Source organism: Citrus sinensis, chromosome 2 (assembly GCF_022201045.2).
Source record: "Citrus sinensis cultivar Valencia sweet orange chromosome 2, DVS_A1.0, whole genome shotgun sequence".
Classification (NCBI taxonomy): domain Eukaryota; kingdom Viridiplantae; phylum Streptophyta; class Magnoliopsida; order Sapindales; family Rutaceae; genus Citrus; species Citrus sinensis.
The window spans coordinates 26,492,532-26,517,412 of NC_068557.1; the positions used below are offsets into that span (position 1 = coordinate 26,492,532).

The window sequence follows — 24,881 nt, forward strand, 5'->3', positions numbered from 1 at the left end:
ATGTAGACAGTCGAGTTTGGTGGTGTCTACTACGTTAGTGTCCGAAAAGGATGGACCCCGATTGCATGATGAAATGGCACCTCTTGTTTGGATGTGGTTTTGGCTCCATTCAAGTACAGAATCTGCTAATCCCGTCCCGTGAATATTTGTCTCCACTTTTTTTTTTCTCACAAGATGAATATATTATGGGACCTGTCTATGGTACAGATTCTGTAACAAACATCTCCCGTCATCCCACCATCCGATTTTCTATTGTTTAGTTTCTCACTCCACATCCAACCACATCCAACGGCTGATGCTGCAGTCTGTACCTTACAGATTCTGTAAGCTAGTCGAGTCCTATATTATGACTTAAACAGAATTCTTGAAAAGAACAGAAATGAGCATAAAATGCTAAGTAACAAGGCAGGGTAACTGTTTATTTACTTTGTGCCCGAAGTAAATAGTCATATAAAAAAAAAAATTGTGACGTTTATTATCAATTCATGTAAATCATGTCCGTGAATATCACCAATAAATGACAACACGATCGAACACCAAGTAAAGAAAAAATTGAACGTCCTCATCATCTCTTATGGTTAAACGAGTTTATCATGTAATATGTATTTGGTAGTTGTCAACCGCTGTAACGTATACACTCCTCTGTTGTCTGTTAAAAAGTTTAATTTTTTTTTTTGTTATAATAAATAACTTTAAGTATTTTCGTATCTGAGTCTCTACTTAAATCATAAATGAAATGATGATTTTATATTAAATACTAAACTAATAATTTTAAGAATTTATCATCCAATAATTAAGATTTAGCATTATCTTTTATGTAATAATTTTTAAGAAGTTTTAGAAGATGCTCGTTTATATATAATTACATAAAAAATAATATTAGAGTGTCAATTGATGAAAAATTAAGTCATTTTTTTGGGTCAAAAGTTAAGAACTTAAGATAACTCTCTCTCTCTCTCTCTATATGTATACGTATATGGGTGCGTATACAATTCCCCAATACATTATAAGATGTTGACTTCGTACACTCCTACGTACTATGGGACCCAATCCTCATCTAATAAAAGAATTCTTCGATCAGAAGATTTTCCCATCAAATCCTCCACAACCAACTAACAACTCAATCAACCAAACAGGATACTTGGCGCCATCTAGTTGATTGATCAAATCTATCTATGAAGGCTTCGATTCAGGTACGTGTTTGAGCTTCACACACTTTATACTTCCCCTTGGATGTGCTTTCCATTTGCTTTAGAGCCGAAATTAGTATTGAAAAAGGCCATGGTTGATTGAGTGTTCAAAATTATAATTGATTAAGTGTGTTTTAAGTAATGTTTTCAACAAGGTGTTTATGAGAAATTAGTTTTGAAAATGACAACTGATATTTTAATTTGGATATGGTACTTCCACGAATTGCTAATCCATTTCCATTTAGTAGCTTTTGCCGAAAATAGGTTTTCAAAATTCAATGAAACAGAAGAACGTGTTGGGTATTGTATTTCAACTATAAGTAATATATAAATCAATGAATAATAAAAAAAGTTAGTATTTTTCTTCTAAATGCGGTTCTGAAAATTCTCAAAATCAACAAACTACTATTTTCTATTCCATAGTTATAGTTTTGAAAATATTTTTTTTTCTTTTCCAAAAATTACATGTTTTAAACTATTTGCCAAGGACATTTTTTTTTTTAATTTGTTTTCGTTTTCGAAAATTGAAACAGTCGTCAGCTTTTAAATTTAGAAGAATTTTAAAATCGCTTTTCAGAAAGACAACGCATCTGCTAAACGATACAAAAAATTTCCTCACTATTTTCAATCCAAAAATACTTTCTTTACTAAACTTTAATTATCAAATACGTTTTTCAACCTGAAAACACAATTTTCTAAACAGTATCAATTTATTATTTAAAAAAAAAAATGACACCAAACGCACCCAATCTTTGCTCAGCTTCCCACAATGTCAACTTTTCAGGGGTCCCAAAAGTGAGAAGTTGGTAACTGCTTTTCTGTCAGACAAGAAACGTTCAAACACAAGTCTTTGCTCCACAGAGAACCAAATGCAAAGCCCAAACCAATTCTCATGCCATGTATAAATTCAAAACACAAGCTTTAGAAAAAAAAAAAAAAAAACGCAAAAAACACAAATGCGAGTGTTATTTGCATGATCCCATATAAAAATAAATTCGGTTTCTACGAAATAATATACTATGCAATCTTAGTTAGACGTTTCTCTTTCCATGTCCCTTCATTTTCTTCTCTCCAATTCTCTCTTATAAAAAAAATCATCCATCATCTTTCTCCAGCTTCATACTCCATGCTCTCTTCTCTTTCTTTCACTCTTTTGACGTGAAGGAAGTGAAGAGAAAGAGGACTTGGAGTTTTAAAACAATGGCTAGGAAAACCCTAGGTTTACTTTCTTTGATGACAGGCTTGGCCAGCCTGATCATCATGCATGCTTACGGCGAATCTGTCCCTGTAACCACTCCTTTTTCCAGTGGCCGTGCCGACCATTTTCATGAAAAAGTACGCCAAATGCAAGAGTTTAAGGCCTCCTTTAGTCGTCGTGATTTGGCAGCTGCAGCTACTCCTGGCTACGCTCCTGCTCCTTCTCCTCAGGTAATATTTATTTATTTATTTATATATAGTACTTATCCTTTTTTTTTTTTGGTTTAATTAAGAAAATGGGAAAACAGTTTTTGGTGGTGGTGGTGGTGCTGATATCATGTGATTGTAGGTTACGTCCGGGCCACGTGTGTACGGGGTGATATCATACGGTGCAGATCCCACGGGGAAATCAGACAGCACGGAAGCGATTCTGAAAGCACTTTCTGATGCATTTAATGGGCCCAGGGAAGGGTCTTTGATGGAGGGCATATCTAATCTCGGTGGTGCAGAGATTCATCTTGAAGGTGGGAATTACTTGATCAGCAAGCCTCTGCGGTTGCCGGATGCCGGCGTAGGGAATCTTATGGTAGGCTCTCATATACTTGAACAGTTTTTTTTTTTGTAAGTTATAAGCAAATACAAATCTTTAGACAAAATAAAAGTGACATATGGCAGTTCTGTCAAAAACCGGCCCACGTTTCAAATTCACCAAACATGACTAGAAAAATGGACAGCTACTATGAAATTCGCTAATGTTACAATGGATTTTGATTCTTTGACGATACAGATTCATGGAGGCACATTACGAGCCTCGGATGATTTTCCAACCGATGGCTATCTGATTGATTTGTCTGCTTCAAAATCTTCGTCATCATATAACTATGAGTACATAACGCTAAAAGACCTGATGTTTGATTCAAACTACAGGGGAGGGGCAATTTCGGTCATCAATTCCCTTAGGACTAGCATAGACAATTGCTACATTGCACGTTTTACCTCCAACGGCATTTTAGTCCAGAGCGGGCACGAAACCTACATCCGGAACTCGTTCCTCGGGCAGCACATCACCGCCGGTGGTGATCCGGGTGAGCGGAACTTTACAGGCACGGCAATTAACCTAATGGGCAACGACAATGCTGTTACGGACGTGGTAATTTTTTCGGCTGCCGTAGGGATAATGGTTTCAGGTCAAGCCAACACATTTTCCGGGGTGCATTGCTATAACAAGGCCACAGGATTTGGCGGCACTGGCATTTACTTGAAGCTGCCAGGTAACACACAAACTAGGATCGTGAATTCTTACATGGATTACACAGGAATTGTTGCTGAGGACCCCGTGCAGCTTCACATCTCTAGCAGTTTCTTCCTTGGCGATGCATTCATTGTGTTGAAATCTATAAACGGGGTCGCCAAAGGGGTTAATATTGTCGACAACCTGTTTTCCGGAAAGAATAACGGGGTTGAAATCGTTAAATTGGATCAATCCAATGGAGCTTTCAAACAAATTGATCAAGTTTTTGTTGATAGGAACACTGTTCAAGGAATGAACACAAGGGCAACCGTTGCTAGAGCCTCTATGCAGGGGAACGGGACATCATGGACGGTTGATTTTAGCTCAATTTTGTTATTTCCTAACCTTATCAAGCACGTTCAATATTCTTTTAGTGCCAGCGGCAGCTCCTTCCCCAACCATGCCTTGCGGAACGTTTCAGAAAATCGAGTCGTAATCGAGTCTGACGTGGCAGTTCCGGCCAGCGTCTTCGTCACCGTTGATCAAGGTGTGACAAGTTGAAGCTGCTTTACCTGATTCTTTTGGTCGTGATGAAAATACATGCGGCCCGAGAACTGTGAATAGGGTTCTGTATTTATACAACTGCTATTGGGTTTTCTTCAAATTAATTGATCAACACATTCATGGAAATAAACTCCCGGCTACAGTATGTAGACTGTGACATGGCAGCAAGGTATAATAGATTTTACAAACAATCTTTTTAATTTTTTTTAAATGTCGCCTATGAAAGCAGAGTGTTGGTCCGTTGATTTCAAATGCCACAATTAATGTTTTTATTTTTTCGAATGGTCAAGTCAAGTGCCACAATGTTTGTTAGTACTTGAGTGCAATTGAAATGCACGACATTCACAATTTCCTTCTGAATGTTTGAAACTTTTGAACAGGAAGATGACCAAGTGGGTAAACAAAATAAAAGTTAGAACGTTTCTTGTCTAATTTAATCTGCCCAATCGAGATATTAGACAAATCTATCTCTTTATTCTCCAAACGAGTCATTTCACTTAATGAGTTAGTTTTAAATCAGAATATATTCAAAGCCCATTTAATAGTAGTTCAAATTGTTTCCCGGAAAGTCAAAACTTGGTTATGGGTGTTAGAATGTATTGTTGTACGTATCTAGAAGGTCTTGTGTACCTTAATAAGTTCCAAGTCCAGTAGAAGCAAACAATATTTTTATTTAGGACTCGACTAGCTTACAGAATCTGTAAGGTACAGACTGCAGCATCAGCTGTTGGATGTGGAGTGAGAAACTGAACAATAGAAAATCGGATGGTGGGATGACGGGAGATGTTTGTTACAGAATCTGTACCATAGACAGGTCCTTTTATTTAACATCAATCTGCTGGCCTAAAAGAGCTCTCATGCTGATATTTAATAGGCCCTTCAACTGTGAAACTGAGATTTTGGTGATGTGAATATGTATAGTCAATGGGCAATAAAAATCGGTGCAGGTGGAATCAGCAATGGGTTGAAATTGAAAGTTCAACCAATCTGCAGTTTTAGGTGTCTGGTTGGACTGGATTTGGTGAACTTACTGATATTGAAGTAACAACATACTGTGGTAAAATTATTTAATTCAACAAAAAAATAATAATAACAGGTACAATAACAGGATTTCCCAAGTCAAGACGCAAAAATTATATTTAATTGGACAGAACAAAAATTAAAAAAAAAAAGAGATTAACTACTTTGGCTTAGGAATATGATATTAATCAACTTGAGGACACAGTTTGCGTAATCAATAGACCTTCATTTTATCTGTTGTCAATTGGGCTTGGATTTGCAGCAGAAGTAAATTGAAATTGGGCGCAATGGCAATACAAACAACACTCATTGGCTTAGGGAATAGTATAAATAAATCTTCTTCACATACTGACAAAGGGAGTTGAAGAATGACTGGAATATCAGGATCCTAATCGCTTGGAGTATATAATCCCGAAAAAGTTCTTTAAACATTATTCTATCTTTTATTGAAGAGTTAGATAAAGGTTTTAGAAGACTTTTCAAATAAGAGCGTCCTTCTCTCTCTTCAAATTTGAAGAATGACTTCTCCCTCTAGGGGTGGACATCGGTTAGTTCGGTTCGGTTTCAGTTTGGTTTAGGTCTAAGAATTAAAAAAAAAACCATTTGATCTCTAAGGAAAATAAAAACCGAACTAAAATTGCAAGGATTTTGGACTAAAATGAAGAGTTTTTAAAATTATTCTCACCATTTTTAATATAAAATTTTTTAGCCCAAACTGTAAATAAAGTAAATAAGTTTTTGAGTCATAATATAATTTACAAAAATCTAGGGATCAAAATGATATCTTATCATGTTGACTTTCGGTTAAGGACCCTTTTGAAAAGTTTGCAAAAAACATTAGGCCACAATAAAATTCTATATGCAAACATTTCTTAAATATTGGGCCATATAAAAATATTTTAAAGAATAGGGATCCAAAAGATACTATCGGATCGGTTAGGATTTTTTTTTTTTAATCCGAAAACCAAACCGTATTTATATATTTGATTTTTTTGCTTTAAAAAAACTAAATTGAAACTAAAAAAATTGAACCGAATTATTTTTTTTTTTTTGGTTCAGTTCTATCCACCCCTATCTCACTCTTCAATTAGTATTATATTAATTTTATTTTATTTCTATTGAAGAGAGAGAATTTCTGTAATTGCTATTATTTTGGTGGAGACAAAAATTAAGTAAAATAATATAAACTTGTTTTTATTTAAAGAGTGTTTTGAGACATTACTTATTTTTTTCACTCTTCTATTTACTACATAAGTAAATAAATAAACATTTCAAGATTAGAATTAGACGAGTCTGTTGGTGATGCTATAATTTTACTCTTCAAAAACTTATTTTACGTATGTGGTAAATATAATAGTAAAAAAATAAACTATTTCCTAAAAGGCTCTTCAAACAAATGAAAATATGTACATATTATTTTGATCAAATTCTTCTTTTACTAAATTTAACTACTCTCTATTTTTTCATTAATGTAGTTATAATTCTTTTCTTTCTTCAATAATAATGTTATGAAAGAAAAAAAAAACTATAATATAATATGAAGGTAGAGAAATCATTATTCTACATTGAAAATGGAGAAAAACTATCTCATTTGAAAAAAAAAATTTAGAACCTTTAGTGGCTGATATAACTCTTCAAATAAGAAGTGAAATATTATTTAAAAAATATTTTAATGATGCTCTTACAACTTACAACATAAACATTAGATTTTTTTAAATAAAAAAATTACAAAAAAAACATAACTATCAATATGCCATCTTTAATTAACATTTAAATTAAGTGGGTTTTTTTTTATTATAAGAAATTAAATGGTTCTTGAAGTAGTTTCGATACAGAGAAAAACACAAGAACCAATGAAGATGGGCCTATGACATCAAAGCTGCAACCTCAAACCTGGACAATTGTAGAGGCTGGAGGATTGGCTCCTGGTCCTGCCACAATTAATGCCATTGTTTGAACCACCATCATTATTGTTACTATAAATTCAAATTAGCTAACTCATGCTTCTTTATATGTATAAAAATTGAACTTGTAAAGTCTGTAAAGTATCTTTACTTATTTGCTTCCAGCGTAAAGATAGCAAAACAATAAAGAAGAAAAAGAGGAGAGAGAGCTGTGAAAAGTTCTTCCCATAAGTGCTTCTTCCATTAAGTTGTACCAACCCCTGCTGCTTTACAGATATGACTGTTTGAACACAATGAAAGCTGTGAAAGGTTCCCATAATTACACATATGACTGTTTGGTAAATTGTTTTTACTTTTAATCAAGTAGTAAATATAATCGAGACAAGAACCCTTGTATTTTGAGAATTAATCGATGCAGACCTTATGACTTCAATTAAACTATTAAAGCATGCTAACAGTACTTCTATTCTAGGGAATGTTTAAAGAAGTTAGGTCGGCTCTTATGATTAATTCATCTTTTATTTTGACATAATTCATCTTCAATTCTTTTGAAAATCATGTAATGATAATCAATGAAAGCATAAAAAATCTGAGATAGGTCGGCTCTTATGATTAATTCTCAAAGTATTGGGGCTAGTCTGCTGATTTAGTGAAACTAATAGATTAAAATGATATTTTCTTTAGCAAGAATCGGACTTTTAGAAGCTTATCCCCTTTCCGCCCCCCCTACAACTTTTTCTTTTCTGTCTTTCTTTCTTTGCTATCCATCTTTTTATTTTCGGTGGGTGCTTGCCATTTGGCAAATTCCTTCCCCATTTTTAATATCTCATGAATTTATTTCTTTTTAAATTTTATACACACGCTTCTTTTTGCACGTCATACATTTTTCTTTGTTATTTAAGTAACGAACTTTTAATTATAAATTTATTACCAACAAAGTGTTGGTTTCACTGGTAATGGAGTCCCCTTAAGTGCCTTGACTGAGTTTGCTCCCCAGTTCGAGTCGCAGGGAAGTCGCCTTTGTTGGGAGAACCTGTGCCTCCCGGTTCGAGCAGGGACTTCTAGTCTGGGTTGTGGTACGGGCTTAAAGGTGTCTCCCACAATTGGGGCCGTCCCCAGGATACCTCGTGATTAATATAAAAAAAATTTATTTTTAAAAGTTAAGGTTCGGTTAAGTCTTTTTATTAAATCATTCTCTATCTCAAACCCCTGACCCTCACGGCAAGTGAGGAAATTATTTATATATAGGTGAACAAGACTACAAGAGACTTGCATGCTAGTCCACTTCTTTGGAGACTTTCAGCGTATAAAATAAAGGGACAAAAAGCAACCAGAACAGTTTAGCCAAACACTCTTTTCATCCTCCACATCTCTGTCTCTCTTTCTCAACTTTTACACCCATTGATTATCTTATAATAAGGTTACTACAGTACAAGAATAATGAAGCATTTGTTAGCTTTGTGCTTCACTTTATTATTATTATGTCCATTATTGCTGCAGGAAACAACTTCCATCAGTGAAGAAAATATGCCAGCCCGGTTACTAGCAAAGCTTCAAGCTGCCCCAAATGCGCCATGTCCCTCAGCTTCTAGCATAAAAAATGTGAGTCACTGACATTCTGATTCTTTTGGCTGCGGATAAAACTTTGGTGTTTGTTGTGATTTTATATGAATGCTGCAGAACGGGAGAGTGTTTTACCCAATTGGGTATGGAGCAGACCCAACGGGGGCAAATGAAAGCAGTGACGCCATATTGCAATCTCTAAACGACGCGTTTAACGTGCAAAGTGGGCTTGAATTATTGCCTGGTGTCAAGGATTTAGGTGGTGTTATTATTGATTTTCAAGGCGGAAACTATAAAATCAGCAAACCCATCAGGTTCCCTCCTGGCGTTGGCAATGTCGTGGTTAGTTCCCCGCACCCACCCTCCTTTACTGGTTAATTCTCTCTCACTGTAATTTATTTTAAATGAAAAAATAATAACGATAACAAAAAGAGCTTTAGAAAGAAACACGTATGAATAAGTACAGTTTGTCACTTTATTACTGTGTATGCGCCCAAGATCATGTGCAGTTGTGTTGTAATTATTGCATTGGGGTTAACTCTTCTAGCAAGAATTTCAAGAAAGTAAAAGATTTTTGGATGTTTTTAGAAGGGTCTCTTTTATTTGATGCAACATTTGCATGTGGGTCTGTCTCACGTTATCCACCTTTTATTGCGCAGTGCGTTTCTCAGTTTCTCTGCCTTTCATGCATTGGCATTTGGCAGTCAACACATTTGCTTTACTCTTTCTAATTAATTCTACCGACTACCAATATGCATTTAATTAATTAATATTCTTTAATTTATTTCTCTTCCAACTAATAATACCCACTGTACGCCATGGTTCGATATTTTTCTTAATTTATGCATTCCGATTTGTTAATCAATCTTTGTTTTAGTTTGCGTATTTATTTCCGTACAGTAAAAAAAAAAAAAAATTCTGCCACTAATGTTAAGACTTCAGTGTCTGAAGATTGACCATGAAAAAGTAGATAATATGCGTAATACTCGTTGTAAAATTTGTTTCTTGAATTTTTTTTATTGCAAGAGAAGTGTACAATGTGATATTCTTCAAGAAAATGATAAAAGTTCATATTTTTTTAAAGTAATTTAGTAATACCATATCCTGTCATTCACATAAAGTTGCAGTTGGGATAATTTTTAGTTGGATAGCATCTAGTCATCAAATTCAATCTTTTTCATTGCTTTATACTAAAGTTTTTTTTTTATTTAAAGTAAAGTAAAAGAAAAAGAGAAAAAAAAAGGGAAAAAATAACAAATTAAAGAAGAAAGAAAGCTTTAGAATATGTGTTTATTCCTATCCTTAAAGAACGTAGTTAGAACTTTATTTTATGCTCCAAAAATGCTAATTAATAGTTTATATATGTTTTTTTTATAAAAAAAAACAGTTGATATATGTTAATATCTTCCATTTTAACTCATTTGGATAACCATAGCATTATTCCATTTTAATTCTAATTGCATTTATATATATCACGTAGAAATTCGTAGAAATTCTTCAATTTCTGTTAGCTAATTAAAAGGCCAACCAAAGTTCTATCTCTTTACCATGTATGTACCGAGCTGTTATAATATGTTTAATTGTTGAAGTGTGTTAGCTAATCAAATTAAAAGAGCCAACCAAGGTACTATATTTTTTGACACAAATTTTAAATCATTAACTTACAATTTGAGCTCATTGATCCATTACGGGCATTCATGCATTTTACAGCACGATCATTATTCAATGAATTCCTTGAACTAATTGAGAAGTGGTTCATGGTTATTGAATTAGGTACAAGGGGGAACACTGCGTGCATCAGATACATTTCCAAGTGATCGACATCTCATTGAATTGTGGGCACCGAATTCCCAGAAACTGAAGCGAACAGACGCCATCAAAATTGATCGTAATTATGTCTTCAACGACGTGAAAGACCAGACCGCTAGAACCTACTATGAAGACATCACATTTCGCGACGTCCTCTTCGATTCAGGCTTCCGAGGAGGAGGGATTTTTGTGATTGATTCCGCTCGGATTCGGATAAACAATTGCTTCTTTTTACATTTCACAACACAAGGAATTTTGGTGCAAAGAGGCCACGAAACCTTCATATCAAGCTGCTTCTTGGGGCAGCGTTCAACGGTCGGCGGAGACCCCGGGGAGAGAGGTTTCTCCGGCACCGCCATCGATCTTGCGAGCAACGACAACGCAATCACCGACGTTACAATCTTCTCGGCAGCCATCGGAGTCTTACTTAGAGGTCAGGCTAATATTGTCACCGGGGTACATTGTTACAACAAGGCAACAGCTTTCGGTGGCATAGGAATTTTAGTAAAACTAGCTGACGCGGCACTCACTAGAATAGACAATTGCTACTTAGATTACACAGGCATAGTGCTGGAGGATCCGGTTCAAGTTCACGTTACAAATGGATTTTTCTTAGGAGATGCTAACATAGTACTAAAATCGATTAAAGGTCGAATTTCGGGGTTAAATATAGTCGAAAATATGTTTAATGGGAGCCCCGCAAGAAATGTTCCAATAATAAAGTTAGACGGGGAATTTAGTAACATCGATCAAGTGGTGATCGAACGGAACAACGTGAACGGAATGAGCTTGAAGTCGACCGCCGGGAAATTGTCGGTGGCCGGCAATGGGACCAAATGGGTGGCTGATTTTTCTCCAATTTTGGTGTTTCCTAATAGAATTAGCCATTTCCAATATTCAATGTACGTGAAAGGGTTGCCTAGACTCTTTGTTGCTTACGGAGTTACAAATGTTTCCGATAATGTAGTGGTTGTGGAGAGTGACAGAGCTGTTACTGCGGTTGTTTCTGTGGCTGTTGATCAGTATAATATGGTAGGGGAAGGTAATTTTGTTATGTAAAAAATAATGATAGTTCAATTTCAGAATCTTGCATACCGATAAGTTGGCAGCAATGTCAGCAGAAGTCAAATAGGCAATCGGTTACAGGGTATCGTAAAGTCGAATAAATTAATGAGAATTCATTTTTTTCTCTCTCTCTCAATTATATATATGTTAATTATTAGCAATTTTTTTTCTAAAAATTTCTTTTACTTTCTCGCTGTTTCGTCTATGCAATTTCAAATTTCTTAATTACAGCACCACATGTAAGTATCATGCTTTTCAATAAACAATTATCCAAATAAATTTTCTGGTTTGTGATCGCGTTTGCACAATATTAACTTTATTTGAGATTTTGAGTTTAATTTCTAATAAACCATTATGTCTCGTGAGGGATTCTTTTTTTTTTTTTTGTGGAAAGAAAAAATATTGTTGCATTTTTTTAATTTTGGAGGTTCATTATTTTTGCATTGCTTTTTTATTTTATTAAATTGTATAAAGAATCGTGGTTGGTCAATTCATCTGGACTCAAGAAAGCTTCTAAATTAAAGAAAAGAACAGAAGCTTATAGGAGTTGGTAGTGTTTGTTTTCAGAAAACTTTCATTGCATATATTAATCTACCCGTTTTCCCCCTCTTTTCCTCTGTCTTCTCTCATTCATTATCCATTTTATCATATCATAGATGACCAGTTATTGAGAATTGATAATAAATTCATGAAAGTAATTTAACTTGACTTTTAATTTCTTTACATATTTTCATACTGATATAAGGGCGCAAATTAATGTGTTTTCATTTGGTCAAATGTGGTCAACAGTTCATTTAACAAGCTGTATATCACGAGATGAATATTTTGCACACCAATCCGAGCGGTACTTAGAAAACTCTAGCACAAATTTGCTAAGTAAGTTCATATAACTTCTTAAACTAACCAAGTAAAGATACTTGTTGAGAAATTAGAGAGAATAGAGAGCAATATAACAAAGAGAAATTTATTACTCGAAAAAGTGTATACAAGAGAGCTTGAGGGCTTTACAAGTATGCTTGAGATGCTTATTGTGTTGTGTCTAAAGTAGAAAGTGACATGCCCTATTTATAGAGGAGGTTTGCCTATTCTAGAGAATTCCATGCAACTTGCTACAAAAATTTAGATATTTCTAAGTATATATAAGTGTGGAAAGCTCTAAATATGTATAAGTGATATCTATGAGGTGTGTTAGAGTGTACTGGAAAATTCTAGAATCAGCCCAAGCCAGCATACCTTGGCTTCAATTTTAGCTCTTGGACCTAGAATCTTTGGTGCTTGGGGTGGAATTTTGGGCAGCCCATTATATGCAGATAACTAACAGCTAAGCTAAGACGCCTTGCAATAAAATTTAAAGGCAGGATGAAAATCGTTAAATTTACTACAACGTATCTTGAAATTAGCCCAACAATTATTTAATTATGCGTAAGCAATCTTCAAACTCACATGAAAAAATATCATTGTTAATTATATCATGCTATTAAATCATATGACTAATTAAAAACTTTTTTCGATTTTAACAAAGTGTGTGTATGTGTGTATTCTTATGTGCGGACGCTTTCATTTTTTTTTTTTTTCACACGGACGGGCTGTTAAGAGTTAATTTTCAACACACTACAAAACTGTCAATTTCATAACATTAAAAACTGACTTACTAAACCGCACGGCTTAACAGCATGTCAGTATGAAAAAAAAAAATAGGGCACTTGCACTAGAGAATGACCATACATACATATATATATATATATATATATATATATATATAAGAAACAGTTACAAGGCTGGAATTGAAGCCATAAGAAAATATTTACACAAGAAAACTAGTTAGTGAAATTTAAGAAAGATACAAAACCTCACTAGGAGAGTAATTAGTTACGCTGTAACAATTTCATCTAAAGATGGCATAGCATCACTAGGCTTAAGTCTTTGGCGGCAAGTAGGGCAAGAAGAGTGAGAGAGCAGCCATTTATCGATGCATGCAACGTGAAACCGATGGTTGCATTTGGGAAGAAGCCGAATTTCGTCGCCGTCGATGAAATCCAGCAAGCAAATAGCACAGCCAGCTGAAGCTGATGACGGTGATGAGCCTGAATTTGCATAAGTAACCGTAGGCAAAGCAACCATTTCTTTCCTTTTTAAACCGGAGTTGAGTCTACGTGAAACAACCCATTGCCTTGGCTCGGTCAAGGCGCGTTGTGTGCATTGAAATACACATTGTAACATAGAGTGAAGCCCGAGAGCACATACTAAGGCACATAACATGGCCGCGACAATGACCATGATGTTTAAATCAGCGGAAGCTGGAGGTGATGGTGGTGGGGATGGTGTTTGATGTTGAGATTGATGATGATGATCATGAGAGTTCAGCAATGGAGAGGGTGAAATTTGAGCCATTGATGGGAGATGAAGAAAAGTGAGGAAAATGGAAGGTGAATAAGGAGGAGAAGAGATAATGGGATAACGAGGAGAAAAAGGGAGAACATAGTACAAACACTAAGGGAACATATTGAGAGCTCAGCTAGCTAAGACCAAGGGCAACGGCCAAGCTAATATTGAGTGGTTATTTGAAAAGATGAATAAGAGAAAAAGAGACACAAGAGTGTGTTAATTTGATTGGTGAATTGAAATTGGTGGTGGTGGTGTGTGGGATATTATGATGCTTACTTGATAATCCACTTTCTTTTTCTTTTCATTTATGCATGCACTTTCAAAGGAAGATAAGGAAAAGCATCTCTTTCTCTTGGATTTTTGCATATTTTCTATTGGTTGGCTTCACATTCATCAACTTGTTATGTACAGACAGACATCAGAATTTTGTGAAAAAAAGCTATCGTGGTTTTTCGTAAAGATTAAGTTTTTGCCACTGCTAACTCCAGGTACCTATAAGAGAGAGAAAAAAAAAAATTGTAAACAAACCATGTTCCCAATTAAGAAATCGAAATGACCTGGAACCCAAAGGTCAAGTATGTCATAACAATTATAATTTTACCAGCTTTACTAAAATCAATATATATCACTTATTTCTCTACTGTTTTTATAATAGCCATTATCTTTCTGACACAAACTTAAAAAAAAAAAAGTAAATAAGTCATTTACGCAATATTTTATCTTGGAAAGCCCTACCTAAATTTACAGCTACACCCCATTGTCTCAGTTCTAATATAATTAACATTTTACTGTAACTAAATAAGCAGGTTCAAATTCCTATTTTAAAGTAGGGTTAATTGCTGGCGATAATAGACTGATGAAAGGAAAATATGGACCAAGTGAATGTGGAAGTGGAAGGCGAATTATGTAAAGCTGGATTGATTTGTACAAATTGCTGCAAAATATGCCATCATGAAAGCAACCTCACTAGGCACTAACCTTCTTCAATTCAAGCACCTGCACTTTCACTAATGGATTTCCTGTTTGCCAGGGACAAGAATTAATATTTTTGTTTCTACTTTGAATTTTGTTATTATGTTCTTGGTCTCAACGCACATGTAAGGAAAAATAAAAATAAAATTCTCCGTCTTCAAATCTAAAAATAAATCTGTCTAATTCAATAACTAGTCTTTCAAAATATGCTATTTCTTGTTTAAATATAGAAGGCCTTGCAAGAAAAATTTGACCAACTTTCACTGCGATGATAAGTAATGAAATTTGGATGAAGTTTTGATATCAGAATGCACTATAAGATTTGTCCACCCACGGTTCAGATACATATACGAATCATGGTGTATCTTACTAACCTTTGGGCTTACAAATGTAATAAACCAAAAACATAAAGATTTTTGTACATCAAATAATCCATTAATTTTAAAATATTAACACCCAAAAAACACTAATTATTCACCGTTTCATGTTCTAATAATTCTTTATAAAACCAGATATGCATCTATCACCACATCTCTTTCTAATATCAAAATATCAAATAACCAAAATTCAGTATGCTCAATGGTAGAAAAAGAACAATAGTCTTGGCTTACGAGTGAGATATGAAATTGACATCCAACATCCAACTGGTGGCCAACTCCATAACAACACGTGAATAAGAAATAGTTCTTTCAGCCATGCGAAAGAAGGAAGAAAAGGTCGGGACAGGAGGCACCCCAGCAGGCACCAACTAAGCCAGACAATGAGCCAACTTGATGGGATTATTTTCTTTGGAAGAATGAATGAACAAAGGATCAGAATTTGAACTTAAAACGGAATCTCTCAACTCATTGGTCCTAAAACATTTTCAAATGAACTATTTATTTGTATATCGTTTTAATCAGGGTCTATAGATCTAGACCTGATCCACCGGCAAGCTTGACCCCCAACTGGACAGTACTATAGCAGACTGGCATCAGGTCGACCCAACCTGACTGGTTTGATATGTCTAAGTGTGCTTTCATATGACAACTTGAGGCATAGTTAATTTATATCCAAGAAACAAACTAGATTGTCTTAGGTGGGTTGAGTTTTTCATGGTTCTGTCAAAATATTTTTTCTTATTCTAGGATACACAAATCTAACTAGTGCATACTGCAGATAAAATATTTACTAATGACTGCTGAGAAGCAATGGTTCCTATTTTAAAAGTCCTACATATGCTACCCTTTCATCGTCATAAGTACTCATCCTCACTTTCAACACTATCATCATCATAATAGTAATCATCATCATCTTCTTTGTCATATATGAATCCAATTAGATGCTGTCCCCTTAGTCGCTCTTGAATCCGGTCTTTAATAGCCGTTCCCTTGCAACAACAGCCAATGATGTACAGTCAGCACACAAAGGGGTTATGCATCTGAGTAACATGACATATGACTAAGTAGGTCAAGCCATGGGGAGGGAAAGAGTATACCATTTTATGGCAACGTTCTTCAAACATCTCAAGAAATCCAGCAACCAATCGATCAGCATTCTCTACCCATTCATTCCGGCGCATGCTAGCTGTCTTTGCCACTATTTGTATCTGCAGTTTCAACCAGATTACTATCCAAGTGATAAACTAGTTGCCCATACAAGGAACACTATCCAATGACAATACTAAGCATCACAGATAACAGAACGTTAGTCAGCAGGCTATAGCCCATGTTATCTAAATTTAAGGACTGGCTCAATGCTTGAAGAAGCAACTCAATCTTCATAAAGAAATTCAATAGATCATATAAGAGAGATAAACTGAAGCCTAATACTCAGTAAATGGAAATTAAAATGACGAAGTACAAGAAAAAATTATTTATACGTGATTTATACACTTCAGCTGCATAAAGTCCAGACAGTCAGCAGCCACGCTGTAATTTTGTCCAGGGAAAGGTGGTTGACATTTAATCAATCAAGGAGAACTCCCAATTTGGATAGTAGAATTTTTAACCTTTCAAACCAATAACCACCATTTTACCAGCAAATGTAATTGGTCAATGCTTAATGAGAACTTATAGGTCAGATTGTGGAAACATGCAGTCTAGTTTAACTAATTATTTGATCTTCTTAAAAACTAAATATAACTGATTCTCTTATAAGCATCAGATCTTCAAAGAAAATGAAATCAGCACATAGTTCTTTCTTTGTCAATTACATTGTAAAAACAGGAGCGAACAGAGAAAGTGTAACATATTTTCCAAAGATCTTTACATAAACTATTAATCCCGCCCCTTCCGGACCCACCCTACCCCATGTGACCAACTCCTAAATCCTCCATCCCTGGTGTGAGAGGAATTTCATCTGAAGACTGTTTATGCAACCACAGCCCTCAGCAACTTAAGTATTTTACACATTAACAATTTCGCAATATGAAAATTGCAACTATCCTCTTAAGAAGCCCAAAGCAAAGATGTAAGTACGTATGTCCCATGCCATAAAATCAACATTTGTTATTTGGTATTTGAGGAATTGAGCTTAACATACAAACTTTCTCTTTTACCTTTTCTTGATGTTTCTTCACTTTCTCACGCAACTTTTTAAGCCCCATGTTCATTCTCAGCCGTTTTTCCTGATAGAAAGTAACAGGGATGAAAAAGATAAGATTCTCTCACAGAAGAAGAATGAAATGAGGCATCACAGGACACCTAGGGGAGAATTATATAAATTAAGCTTGCAAGTAACCAGGGCGACATTAAGAAACAGAGCATGCCTTCACATAGCTAACACCCAACTCCTTTCTGGTATATCCACGGTCCAAATTACGCGTCACATACTGGTTGTAGTCCTTGACAATCCTCATAATAAGGTCGGATGTAGAGATCCCATCAGTCCGTTTTGTTTCCTTGAATTTCCCAATGGATTTTACCTGTAAAAGAAATGTTCTTGATTATTATTCAAATAGGTGAGAACATGCTTAATAAAATATCAGTGTAAGGAAGACAAGTTAAAAATAAGGACAAGCATGGATCTTTGCAGCAATAGTGCTGATTATAAATATAGATTGATCTCTGATGACACATTTTTCTGTTAACATGCCTCAGCACAAGGACATTACAACAGCCATGGGAAGCTAGAGCTGGCACCAATTGAAGAGATTATGCATAATCGAAAACATGGATACTATTCTCGCTGGAAGTCAAGAGTTAAACCCACTGGTCTTTGCAACAACAAAAAAGCTTTTTGATGTCAGGAAGCTGGAAAAGTGGACTAGAGTCTAGATAGTTATTAGGGACTTTATATCGTTGGAATTTAATCAACTTATTTTAAACTTAATTCTTAAAAAAAAAATCCCTCCTAATTCTCCAAGTTCTATAAATCATAATCATAAATAAGAACCCAATCTAAATGTAAATCCACATTTTTTTCAAATTACTTGGGTTGATCCATGAGAATTTTATAATATTAGTGGATCTTTGAAATTATACCTCAGTACTATTATGTTGGCCCCCACCCCCAAAACCACCCCCCCCCCCCCACAAAAAAAAAAAAAAACTTACAAATTCATAGACATCCTTTCCAGATCCAGTTGCATCAGCGTAACTACAATTGGGTTAAACAAGAAAAAATTAACATACGTGCAAACATTTTAACTTGAATGAACATAAAAGCCTGAAATTTAATGTACAATCAAGAGAGCAGAAGTTTATCCTGCAATTCCCACATTCATCATATTAAATTAATTAATTAATTAAAGCCAAATAACCAAGAAAGCAACAAATAACTGTAAAATGCAAAGGAAATAAACAATTTGAACTACTAAGAAAAGATATTGAAGGGATACTCTAAATGGAATGCAAAAAGAGAAATGCCATCTCAAACCCAGAATTAAAGGTACTGACTTATAACCCTCAAGAACAAATTTTAAGCCATAGAAAAAGTCACCATGGCATTAATTTGAGTGCACAGTTTTCATGTTAAAATAATTTAAAGCACGTTAATTGGGTTGATTAACCTTACGGGAGAGAATCGTGTGCCACATAGTCAATTTGATGCTTGTCGAGAAAGTCTTGTGTGACCACCCATGGTGCATCAGGAATAACTTCATCAACCCACCTGCGTCAAGCAGAACAAAAAGCAGGGTTTGCAGGCACTGTTATTGCAAAGATATATAGTAACTCATTATTCAACGTCAACAACTAATATGAGTCCAGAAGCACATCGCTGCTTAATATACACAAACTAAAACATTGAGCAAACTTACAACTCATCTTTTCCAAATACAACACACCCACCATCCAAGAGGGACAGAAGGAAATTTGGACATATGCATTAGGACCGCAATGAAACCAATGAAGCATACTTTTAGGGATTCTCTTCTCTTTATACACAAGCTAATTTAGATTATAAGTAGAAATTAGCATTTAGAAACCGTATCTTTTGGTGATCAAGAAAGAGTACGAAAGGAAAACCAAGTTGAAATTTCAGGCCAAACTAAAACAAAAAACAGTCTGCCAAGCTGTTGGGCTCTGTTGAGTTAGATAAGCTTAAGATGAAAATAAAGCAACCTGCAGTGGCGGAGTGACTCGTATCGCTCCTTATCAGTCATGACAGTTTTTCCCTTGTATTTGTGCGTATCTTCGTCATTGTTGCATCCAACAAGCAGGTAAGTGTTTGGAAACCTACAATTTCAGCCAAGAATTACAAATCAAATTGAGTAGACTAATAGGCTCATTTAGGCTGTGCCAAGAATTGTATTAAACTCAAATACCTATTCCACGGAATTGCTTTTATAGCTTCAACGTTTATCAAACTTAACTCATAACATTTAGAAAGTCGAATAAGGATAACAAATTACGAGAACTGAGAACCAGAAAAGACGATATTTTTTTTCTTTTTGCTACGAATGGAATGATACACAGTTCCCACAAAGAAACAGAAAGAATGAAATGGAAAAAAACCCAGAGAAATAAATAAAATAAAATGAACCGCATAAGTTTTGACAATCAAAAGCCCACCAATTTAAAACAAAAATAAAAAAAGATTTCGTCATTTGATGCGTACAAAACAAGGTAAATTAATGAAATTAAGCAATAACAGTTAAAAGATTAAACCAAGTTACACGAAGAGATACAGTAGTTTAACCATAATTTTGTTCTTGGGTTCTGTTGAGCGAAGAAACAATGAAAACTTTTAGCGGGAAAAACGTTTCTCATGAAACAAACAGGAAAAGACATGAAATTTATAGTATTTTATACAGTTTTTTGGCTTGCTCGAGAGCACGGGCGTGACCGAAGTGGAAGAGATCGTATATTCCGTCTGCGTATACTCGAACTGGCCGGTCCCTTGGTGGCTCGGCGCTATTTGTACCTTCACGCACAACCTTCCGTTCCTCCATTTTTGCTCAGTTGTTTTTTGGGTTTGACTCAAAGTTTGGTTTACGCACAGAACTGGAGTGTCTCTCACTCCCTCTGTCAGATGATTCCTAGGACTAGTGACTTGTATGTTAAGGTACAACTCGCGGCAGCTACTTCAATTCTTTCCCCACTCTCTTTTATCGGTGACGAGAATCTTACGGTAAAATAATTAACCTTGACTGTACTTAGTTCCTATATTTTAATTTAACAATATATTTAATTTTTATATTTTAAAAAATATATTAAGATATCCCTATTATTAAATATTTTATACACTTATTTTATTTTTATTTATTTTTTACAATAATACTCTTACAATAATATTTTTATGTTAATTTTTTAATTTAAAAAATTAATTAATAAACTAACCAACAATTACTTACTACCAAATTAAGAAATAGATATCCATATGAAACAATTGATATTTTTCATACTCTTGTAACAATTTCTAATTATTATTTATAAATAAATTATTAAATTAATTCCAACCAATTTAAAGCAATGTTTGATACCCTTACGACAATCTCACTAATAATTTTTTTGTAAAAAAATAATTTACTAAATTAATCTTAAAAGTAAAATAAAAATTAATGATACCCTTACGACAATCTCACTAATAATTTTTTTGTAAAAAAATAATTTACTAAATTAATCTTAAAAGTAAAATAAAAATTAATTTTTATTTTACTTTTAAGGCTAATTTAATACATTTACATTTTTTTATTAATATTTCTATATTGTAGGGATATTATTATAAAAATAAAGAAAAAATAAAGATGGGATTGTAATATAATTACCAGCAATGATGGATTTGAGGTATTTTTTAAAAGTAAATTAAACCCTCAATTTTACAACAGTAAATTAAGGAATAAAAATTTTGTATATTTGACACGTCGTTTACAATTAGTAACATAAATGACATTATCATAAACGTTCGTATTTTTGTCACGTTGTGTATGTATCAGAAGCTGGATGACAAGTCGTACTTTTACCCCAGAGAGATGATATCTTATACGGATTAATGAAACTTTATGACATGTCGTTTGAATGTTTATCATATAGACGACATATTGTGCAATTTTTACTCTGGAGTAGTAATTGTACTTATTTACTTAACATCATTTGTAACTTCAATACATAGATGACATTCCATAAATTTTTCTGGAACCTATATGACATATCATTTATATTTTCAGCATATAAATGGCATATCGTAAGATTCACTAGTGAATTATTTAAATAAATTAATTTAAAATTAATTTATTTTACATTATTAATGTTAATTAATTTTACCAAACCCCTTAAACTTGGCTTATTTCTGATAATACCAATTTAACTGTAATAAAACATTAATGTTGTGTTTACTTACTGGAGTGGGAGTGAGGAGTGTGGATTCCTCCCACTCCAGCGTTTACTTACTTAAAATGGGGAGGGATTGGGAGTCCCACTCCGTAGGCCCCACCCATTTTTGGAGTGAGGAGTGGGAGTGGGACTCCCATTGGGGGAGGTGGGAGTGGGAATCCACTCCCACCTCTCCCATTTCTACCTTTTTTTTTTATTTTATGTTTTATAATTAATAAAATAAAATAAATAATATTATATTTATTTAAATAATAATATTATATTTATTTAAATAATAATTTACATTGATTCTAAGTTAAAATTATTTTAAAATAATATTATTATATTAATAGAGAATTAATAAATATAATATTATTATATATTTTAAAAATAATAGTACTATATTTATTTAATAATAATAATAAATACTTTATTCTAAGAAAATATTAATTTTGTACTAAATAATATTATATTATTATTTTATATAATAATAAATTTAATATAATTATATAAAATAAAATAAAATAAAATAACATTTCATTTTATATTAAAATTACAATTAATAATTTATTGTTCATAATTAAGAATATTAATAATTATAATAAATTTACAAATATAATAAAATAAATATTATTCATTAAATATATTTTTTATTAGTTTTGTAATTAAAAATTATAATTCTTTAAATAAGGATAAAATTGTAATTTGAAACTATTTACTCCCAATCCAAGACAAAGTAAACACATAAATTGGATTCTGATCTCCATTCCATGCTTCCATTCCAGTGTAAGTAAACAACCTACTCCCACTCCCACTCCACACTCCCAATCCTAGGATTCTCACTCCCCAGGATTCCCAATCCAATCCAAAAAGTAAACGCTACCTAAAAGCAGTGTTATGTACTCCTATAATATGATTAAGTACTACATAATACAATACGATTAAAAAAAGAAATAAATGAATAGAGCACAACAAACACAAGAAACATTTCCCACAAATGTCATTTCACAGACCCGCACGTTTACTTGTAGCTACCTAAAAAACTTCTATCATTGCATATTTGGAGTTTCAATTACAACTCATTTCTAGTGATTTATGTGTATTCGGAAGATTCACACTTACCTCCAAGCCTAACTCTGGTATACTCTTTCACAAATATAGAAGCTTACACAGAAATTGATGGAAAAATGGGCAATCTTTGACAACATTGGCGACTGAGCAATATTTGACTGTAAGAAATTGATCAGTACCAACAATCTGCTACCTCATCTTGCTCAGACAAAGGCTGCTGTTTCGGGGGTCCAGAGGTTCTTGGATATCCTCCAAATCTATCTTTCCCAGGTTTGGCAATGTCAACATAAATCAACCTGCCATCTAAATTCTGAAATAAATAACAACTATATGAGTCTTCAAAATTAAACGATATGCTCCGAAAAGCAAGAGCAAATTGGAATAGACGTTACCTTGTGATCCATGCTCTCTAGCGCAAGCAAGGCATCATCCTGACTGGTATATTGAATAAATGCATACCCTTTTGATTTCTTTGTGATTTCATCCTTGACAAGCTTAACTGCCATAACAGCATAGAAAGTTAACAAACTCTGAAGCATGCAAGGGAATCACAAATGAAGAGATAAAATGAACCTAATTCATTGAAAATTAACAAGTATGAGAGAGAGAAATGACAAACACCTTCTGCTACTTCACCAAAAGCTGAGAATTCCTTTTGCAACGTATGTTCATGAGTAGTAAAAGGTAAATCTGCAACCCCCAGATAGACAAACAAAGGCAGAAAAAAGTTAAGACAAACAATAGCCTTAACTCAAATAAGTCTTTGAATATCATGGAATTTTAACTCCTTTTAACACTCATGCGTGCGCACACTTATGTAGAGTAATTTTTGCTGGGTAGCGGAACATAGATATAGTATATTACCAACCAACATATCCATACACCACATAACAAAAACGAATTATGTATGAACCAGCTATTTGGGCCAAATGTAGCAAATATGAATATATAGTGGGCGTGTTTCAGTGAGACAGTTTGCAAAGCAAAATTATTTCCCAAAAATGCAAAACAAGAATAATCTATGATAAAATTCTCGAGTACATATTCTTAAAGATTGATATGGTATGTGGGCCCTTCAGAATCATCTGACAGCCTCAAGGGTAAGGTTACCGTGATCAAATTTAATCTTGCCTTTAACATCTCAAACACTCTGGTATTGCCTCCAGAAGACGTGCTCCTTTCTTTATCACACTTGGTAAAATGGTTCAGAAAACCAACATCATTTGGGTCATTTTGAATAAGTTCAGGAAACATCCCTCAATCTAATTACTCCACACCACTCATCCTCAATCCAATACGATACACGGATGTATTGTTATATTTAGGTCATTTATTCTCAATTACTAAATTCAATTCAAAATTGTTCGTCCCAGAAACATCTTCTACAAGTATTTCCTCAATCCACATGCTGTTTATTAATTCTATAGCAGCAACAATATGATAAGCTTTCCTGATAAACTGTTAACACATTCCAATTCGACCCCGTGGTCGTAACTAGCCTACTCTTAGTCATTACTATCTTATTGAGTACAATTATCGGTGATTTCTCAACACTATTCTACTAAAAAAAATCATTCGCTTCTAAATCTGAAGTCTGTCTTTTGAATAATAGGACCAAAATTACGACCAAAAAAAAAAAAAAGCAAATCAAACTAAGGCATAGTATTAACAAAAGAAAGAATCTGAAAACTAATAAAACAAAAACCCAGATGAAAATTAGGGAAAAGGAAGAGAAAAAAGACTTTACTTCTAACCATGATTCTGCTGGCAAGCGGATAATTAGAGAGTGATGCTCTCAGATTGAATGTTCTGAAACATGGGTTCTCACGGTTTGTGAGAGAATTTGCGAACATGGGTTGGGGGTAAGAAACCGTTCCTGCTGCCGCCGCCGCCGCCCACATGCTCAAGATACGCTGCGTTTTGGCGGAGATGAATATGCCGCTAACCACCAACCGCCCTTGTTTTGGAGCTAAGTGTTGTGCGTGAGACTTTCTGAAGAGTTTTCACACTGTCGCTTGGCTTCATCTTCAACGACTTCATCCTGCATTTTATTTATGTTTTAAACCTTTTTATCATGAAGGAAATGTCCTTTATACCCTTGTTTGGCTCTGACTTTTTTTAAAAAAAGAAAAAAGGAAAAGACCGTGAAGTTAACATTTTCTTAATGTTAATGCTT

General features: G+C 34.1%; 4 protein-coding genes across 5 annotated transcripts; 2 read left to right on the forward strand and 2 right to left on the reverse strand.

Moving 5' to 3' along the window:
- The first annotated feature begins 1,974 nt into the window (after positions 1–1,974).
- Positions 1,975–4,605, forward strand: LOC102625680 (polygalacturonase QRT3). Its single transcript, XM_006468482.4, has 3 exons — positions 1,975–2,618; positions 2,737–2,973; positions 3,175–4,605. Exons 1-3 carry the CDS (start codon positions 2,391–2,393, stop codon positions 4,177–4,179), a joined length of 1,470 nt encoding a protein of 489 aa, XP_006468545.2. The 5' UTR covers positions 1,975–2,390; the 3' UTR covers positions 4,180–4,605.
- Positions 4,606–8,351: 3,746 nt separating this feature from the next.
- LOC102625404 (polygalacturonase QRT3) lies at positions 8,352–11,700 on the forward strand. The gene is made up of 3 exons (XM_006468481.4): positions 8,352–8,708; positions 8,787–9,011; positions 10,443–11,700. The coding sequence occupies exons 1-3, from the start codon at positions 8,547–8,549 to the stop codon at positions 11,535–11,537; spliced, it is 1,482 nt and encodes a 493-aa protein (XP_006468544.2). The 5' UTR covers positions 8,352–8,546; the 3' UTR covers positions 11,538–11,700.
- A 4,055-nt stretch (positions 11,701–15,755) lies between these two features.
- LOC102628293 (choline-phosphate cytidylyltransferase 2-like) lies at positions 15,756–20,445 on the reverse strand. 2 transcript variants are annotated; one of them, XM_052434758.1, is made up of 8 exons: positions 20,135–20,445; positions 19,445–19,558; positions 18,897–18,992; positions 18,437–18,479; positions 17,650–17,805; positions 17,440–17,508; positions 16,378–16,488; positions 15,756–16,269 (listed from the first exon to the last, which is right to left on the reverse strand). In XM_052434758.1, the coding sequence occupies exons 1-8, from the start codon at positions 20,272–20,274 to the stop codon at positions 16,135–16,137; spliced, it is 864 nt and encodes a 287-aa protein (XP_052290718.1). In that variant the 5' UTR covers positions 20,275–20,445; the 3' UTR covers positions 15,756–16,134. The 2 variants fall into 2 exon arrangements, with proteins under 2 accessions (XP_052290718.1, XP_052290719.1); XM_052434759.1 differs by lacking the exon at positions 20,135–20,445 and adding an exon at positions 19,648–20,086.
- Positions 20,446–22,608: 2,163 nt separating this feature from the next.
- LOC102624831 (organelle RRM domain-containing protein 1, chloroplastic) lies at positions 22,609–24,735 on the reverse strand. Its single transcript, XM_006468479.4, has 4 exons — positions 24,453–24,735; positions 23,327–23,395; positions 23,098–23,204; positions 22,609–23,015 (listed from the first exon to the last, which is right to left on the reverse strand). Exons 1-4 carry the CDS (start codon positions 24,604–24,606, stop codon positions 22,878–22,880), a joined length of 468 nt encoding a protein of 155 aa, XP_006468542.2. The 5' UTR covers positions 24,607–24,735; the 3' UTR covers positions 22,609–22,877.
- Between the last annotated feature and the right edge of the window lie 146 nt (positions 24,736–24,881).

Coding starts and splice junctions, on each gene's coding strand:
- LOC102625680 (XM_006468482.4), top strand. CDS start 2,391: ATGGCTAGGAAAACCCTAGGTTTACTTTCTTTGATGACAGGCTTGGCC. Junction 2,619..2,736: donor CTCCTGCTCCTTCTCCTCAG/GTAATATTTATT, acceptor ATGTGATTGTAG/GTTACGTCCGGGCCACGTGT. Junction 2,974..3,174: donor CCGGCGTAGGGAATCTTATG/GTAGGCTCTCAT, acceptor TTGACGATACAG/ATTCATGGAGGCACATTACG.
- LOC102625404 (XM_006468481.4), top strand. CDS start 8,547: ATGAAGCATTTGTTAGCTTTGTGCTTCACTTTATTATTATTATGTCCA. Junction 8,709..8,786: donor CAGCTTCTAGCATAAAAAAT/GTGAGTCACTGA, acceptor TGAATGCTGCAG/AACGGGAGAGTGTTTTACCC. Junction 9,012..10,442: donor CTGGCGTTGGCAATGTCGTG/GTTAGTTCCCCG, acceptor TTATTGAATTAG/GTACAAGGGGGAACACTGCG.
- LOC102628293 (XM_052434758.1), bottom strand. CDS start 20,274: ATGGAGGAACGGAAGGTTGTGCGTGAAGGTACAAATAGCGCCGAGCCA. Junction 17,806..18,436: donor GAAAGGATGTCTATGAATTT/GTAAGTTTTTTT, acceptor TTTCTTTTACAG/GTAAAATCCATTGGGAAATT. Junction 16,270..16,377: donor AAGAACGTTGCCATAAAATG/GTATACTCTTTC, acceptor TGTTGTTGCAAG/GGAACGGCTATTAAAGACCG.
- LOC102624831 (XM_006468479.4), bottom strand. CDS start 24,606: ATGTGGGCGGCGGCGGCGGCAGCAGGAACGGTTTCTTACCCCCAACCC. Junction 23,205..23,326: donor TTTTGGTGAAGTAGCAGAAG/GTGTTTGTCATT, acceptor CTGTTATGGCAG/TTAAGCTTGTCAAGGATGAA. Junction 23,016..23,097: donor TAGAGAGCATGGATCACAAG/GTAACGTCTATT, acceptor TATTTATTTCAG/AATTTAGATGGCAGGTTGAT.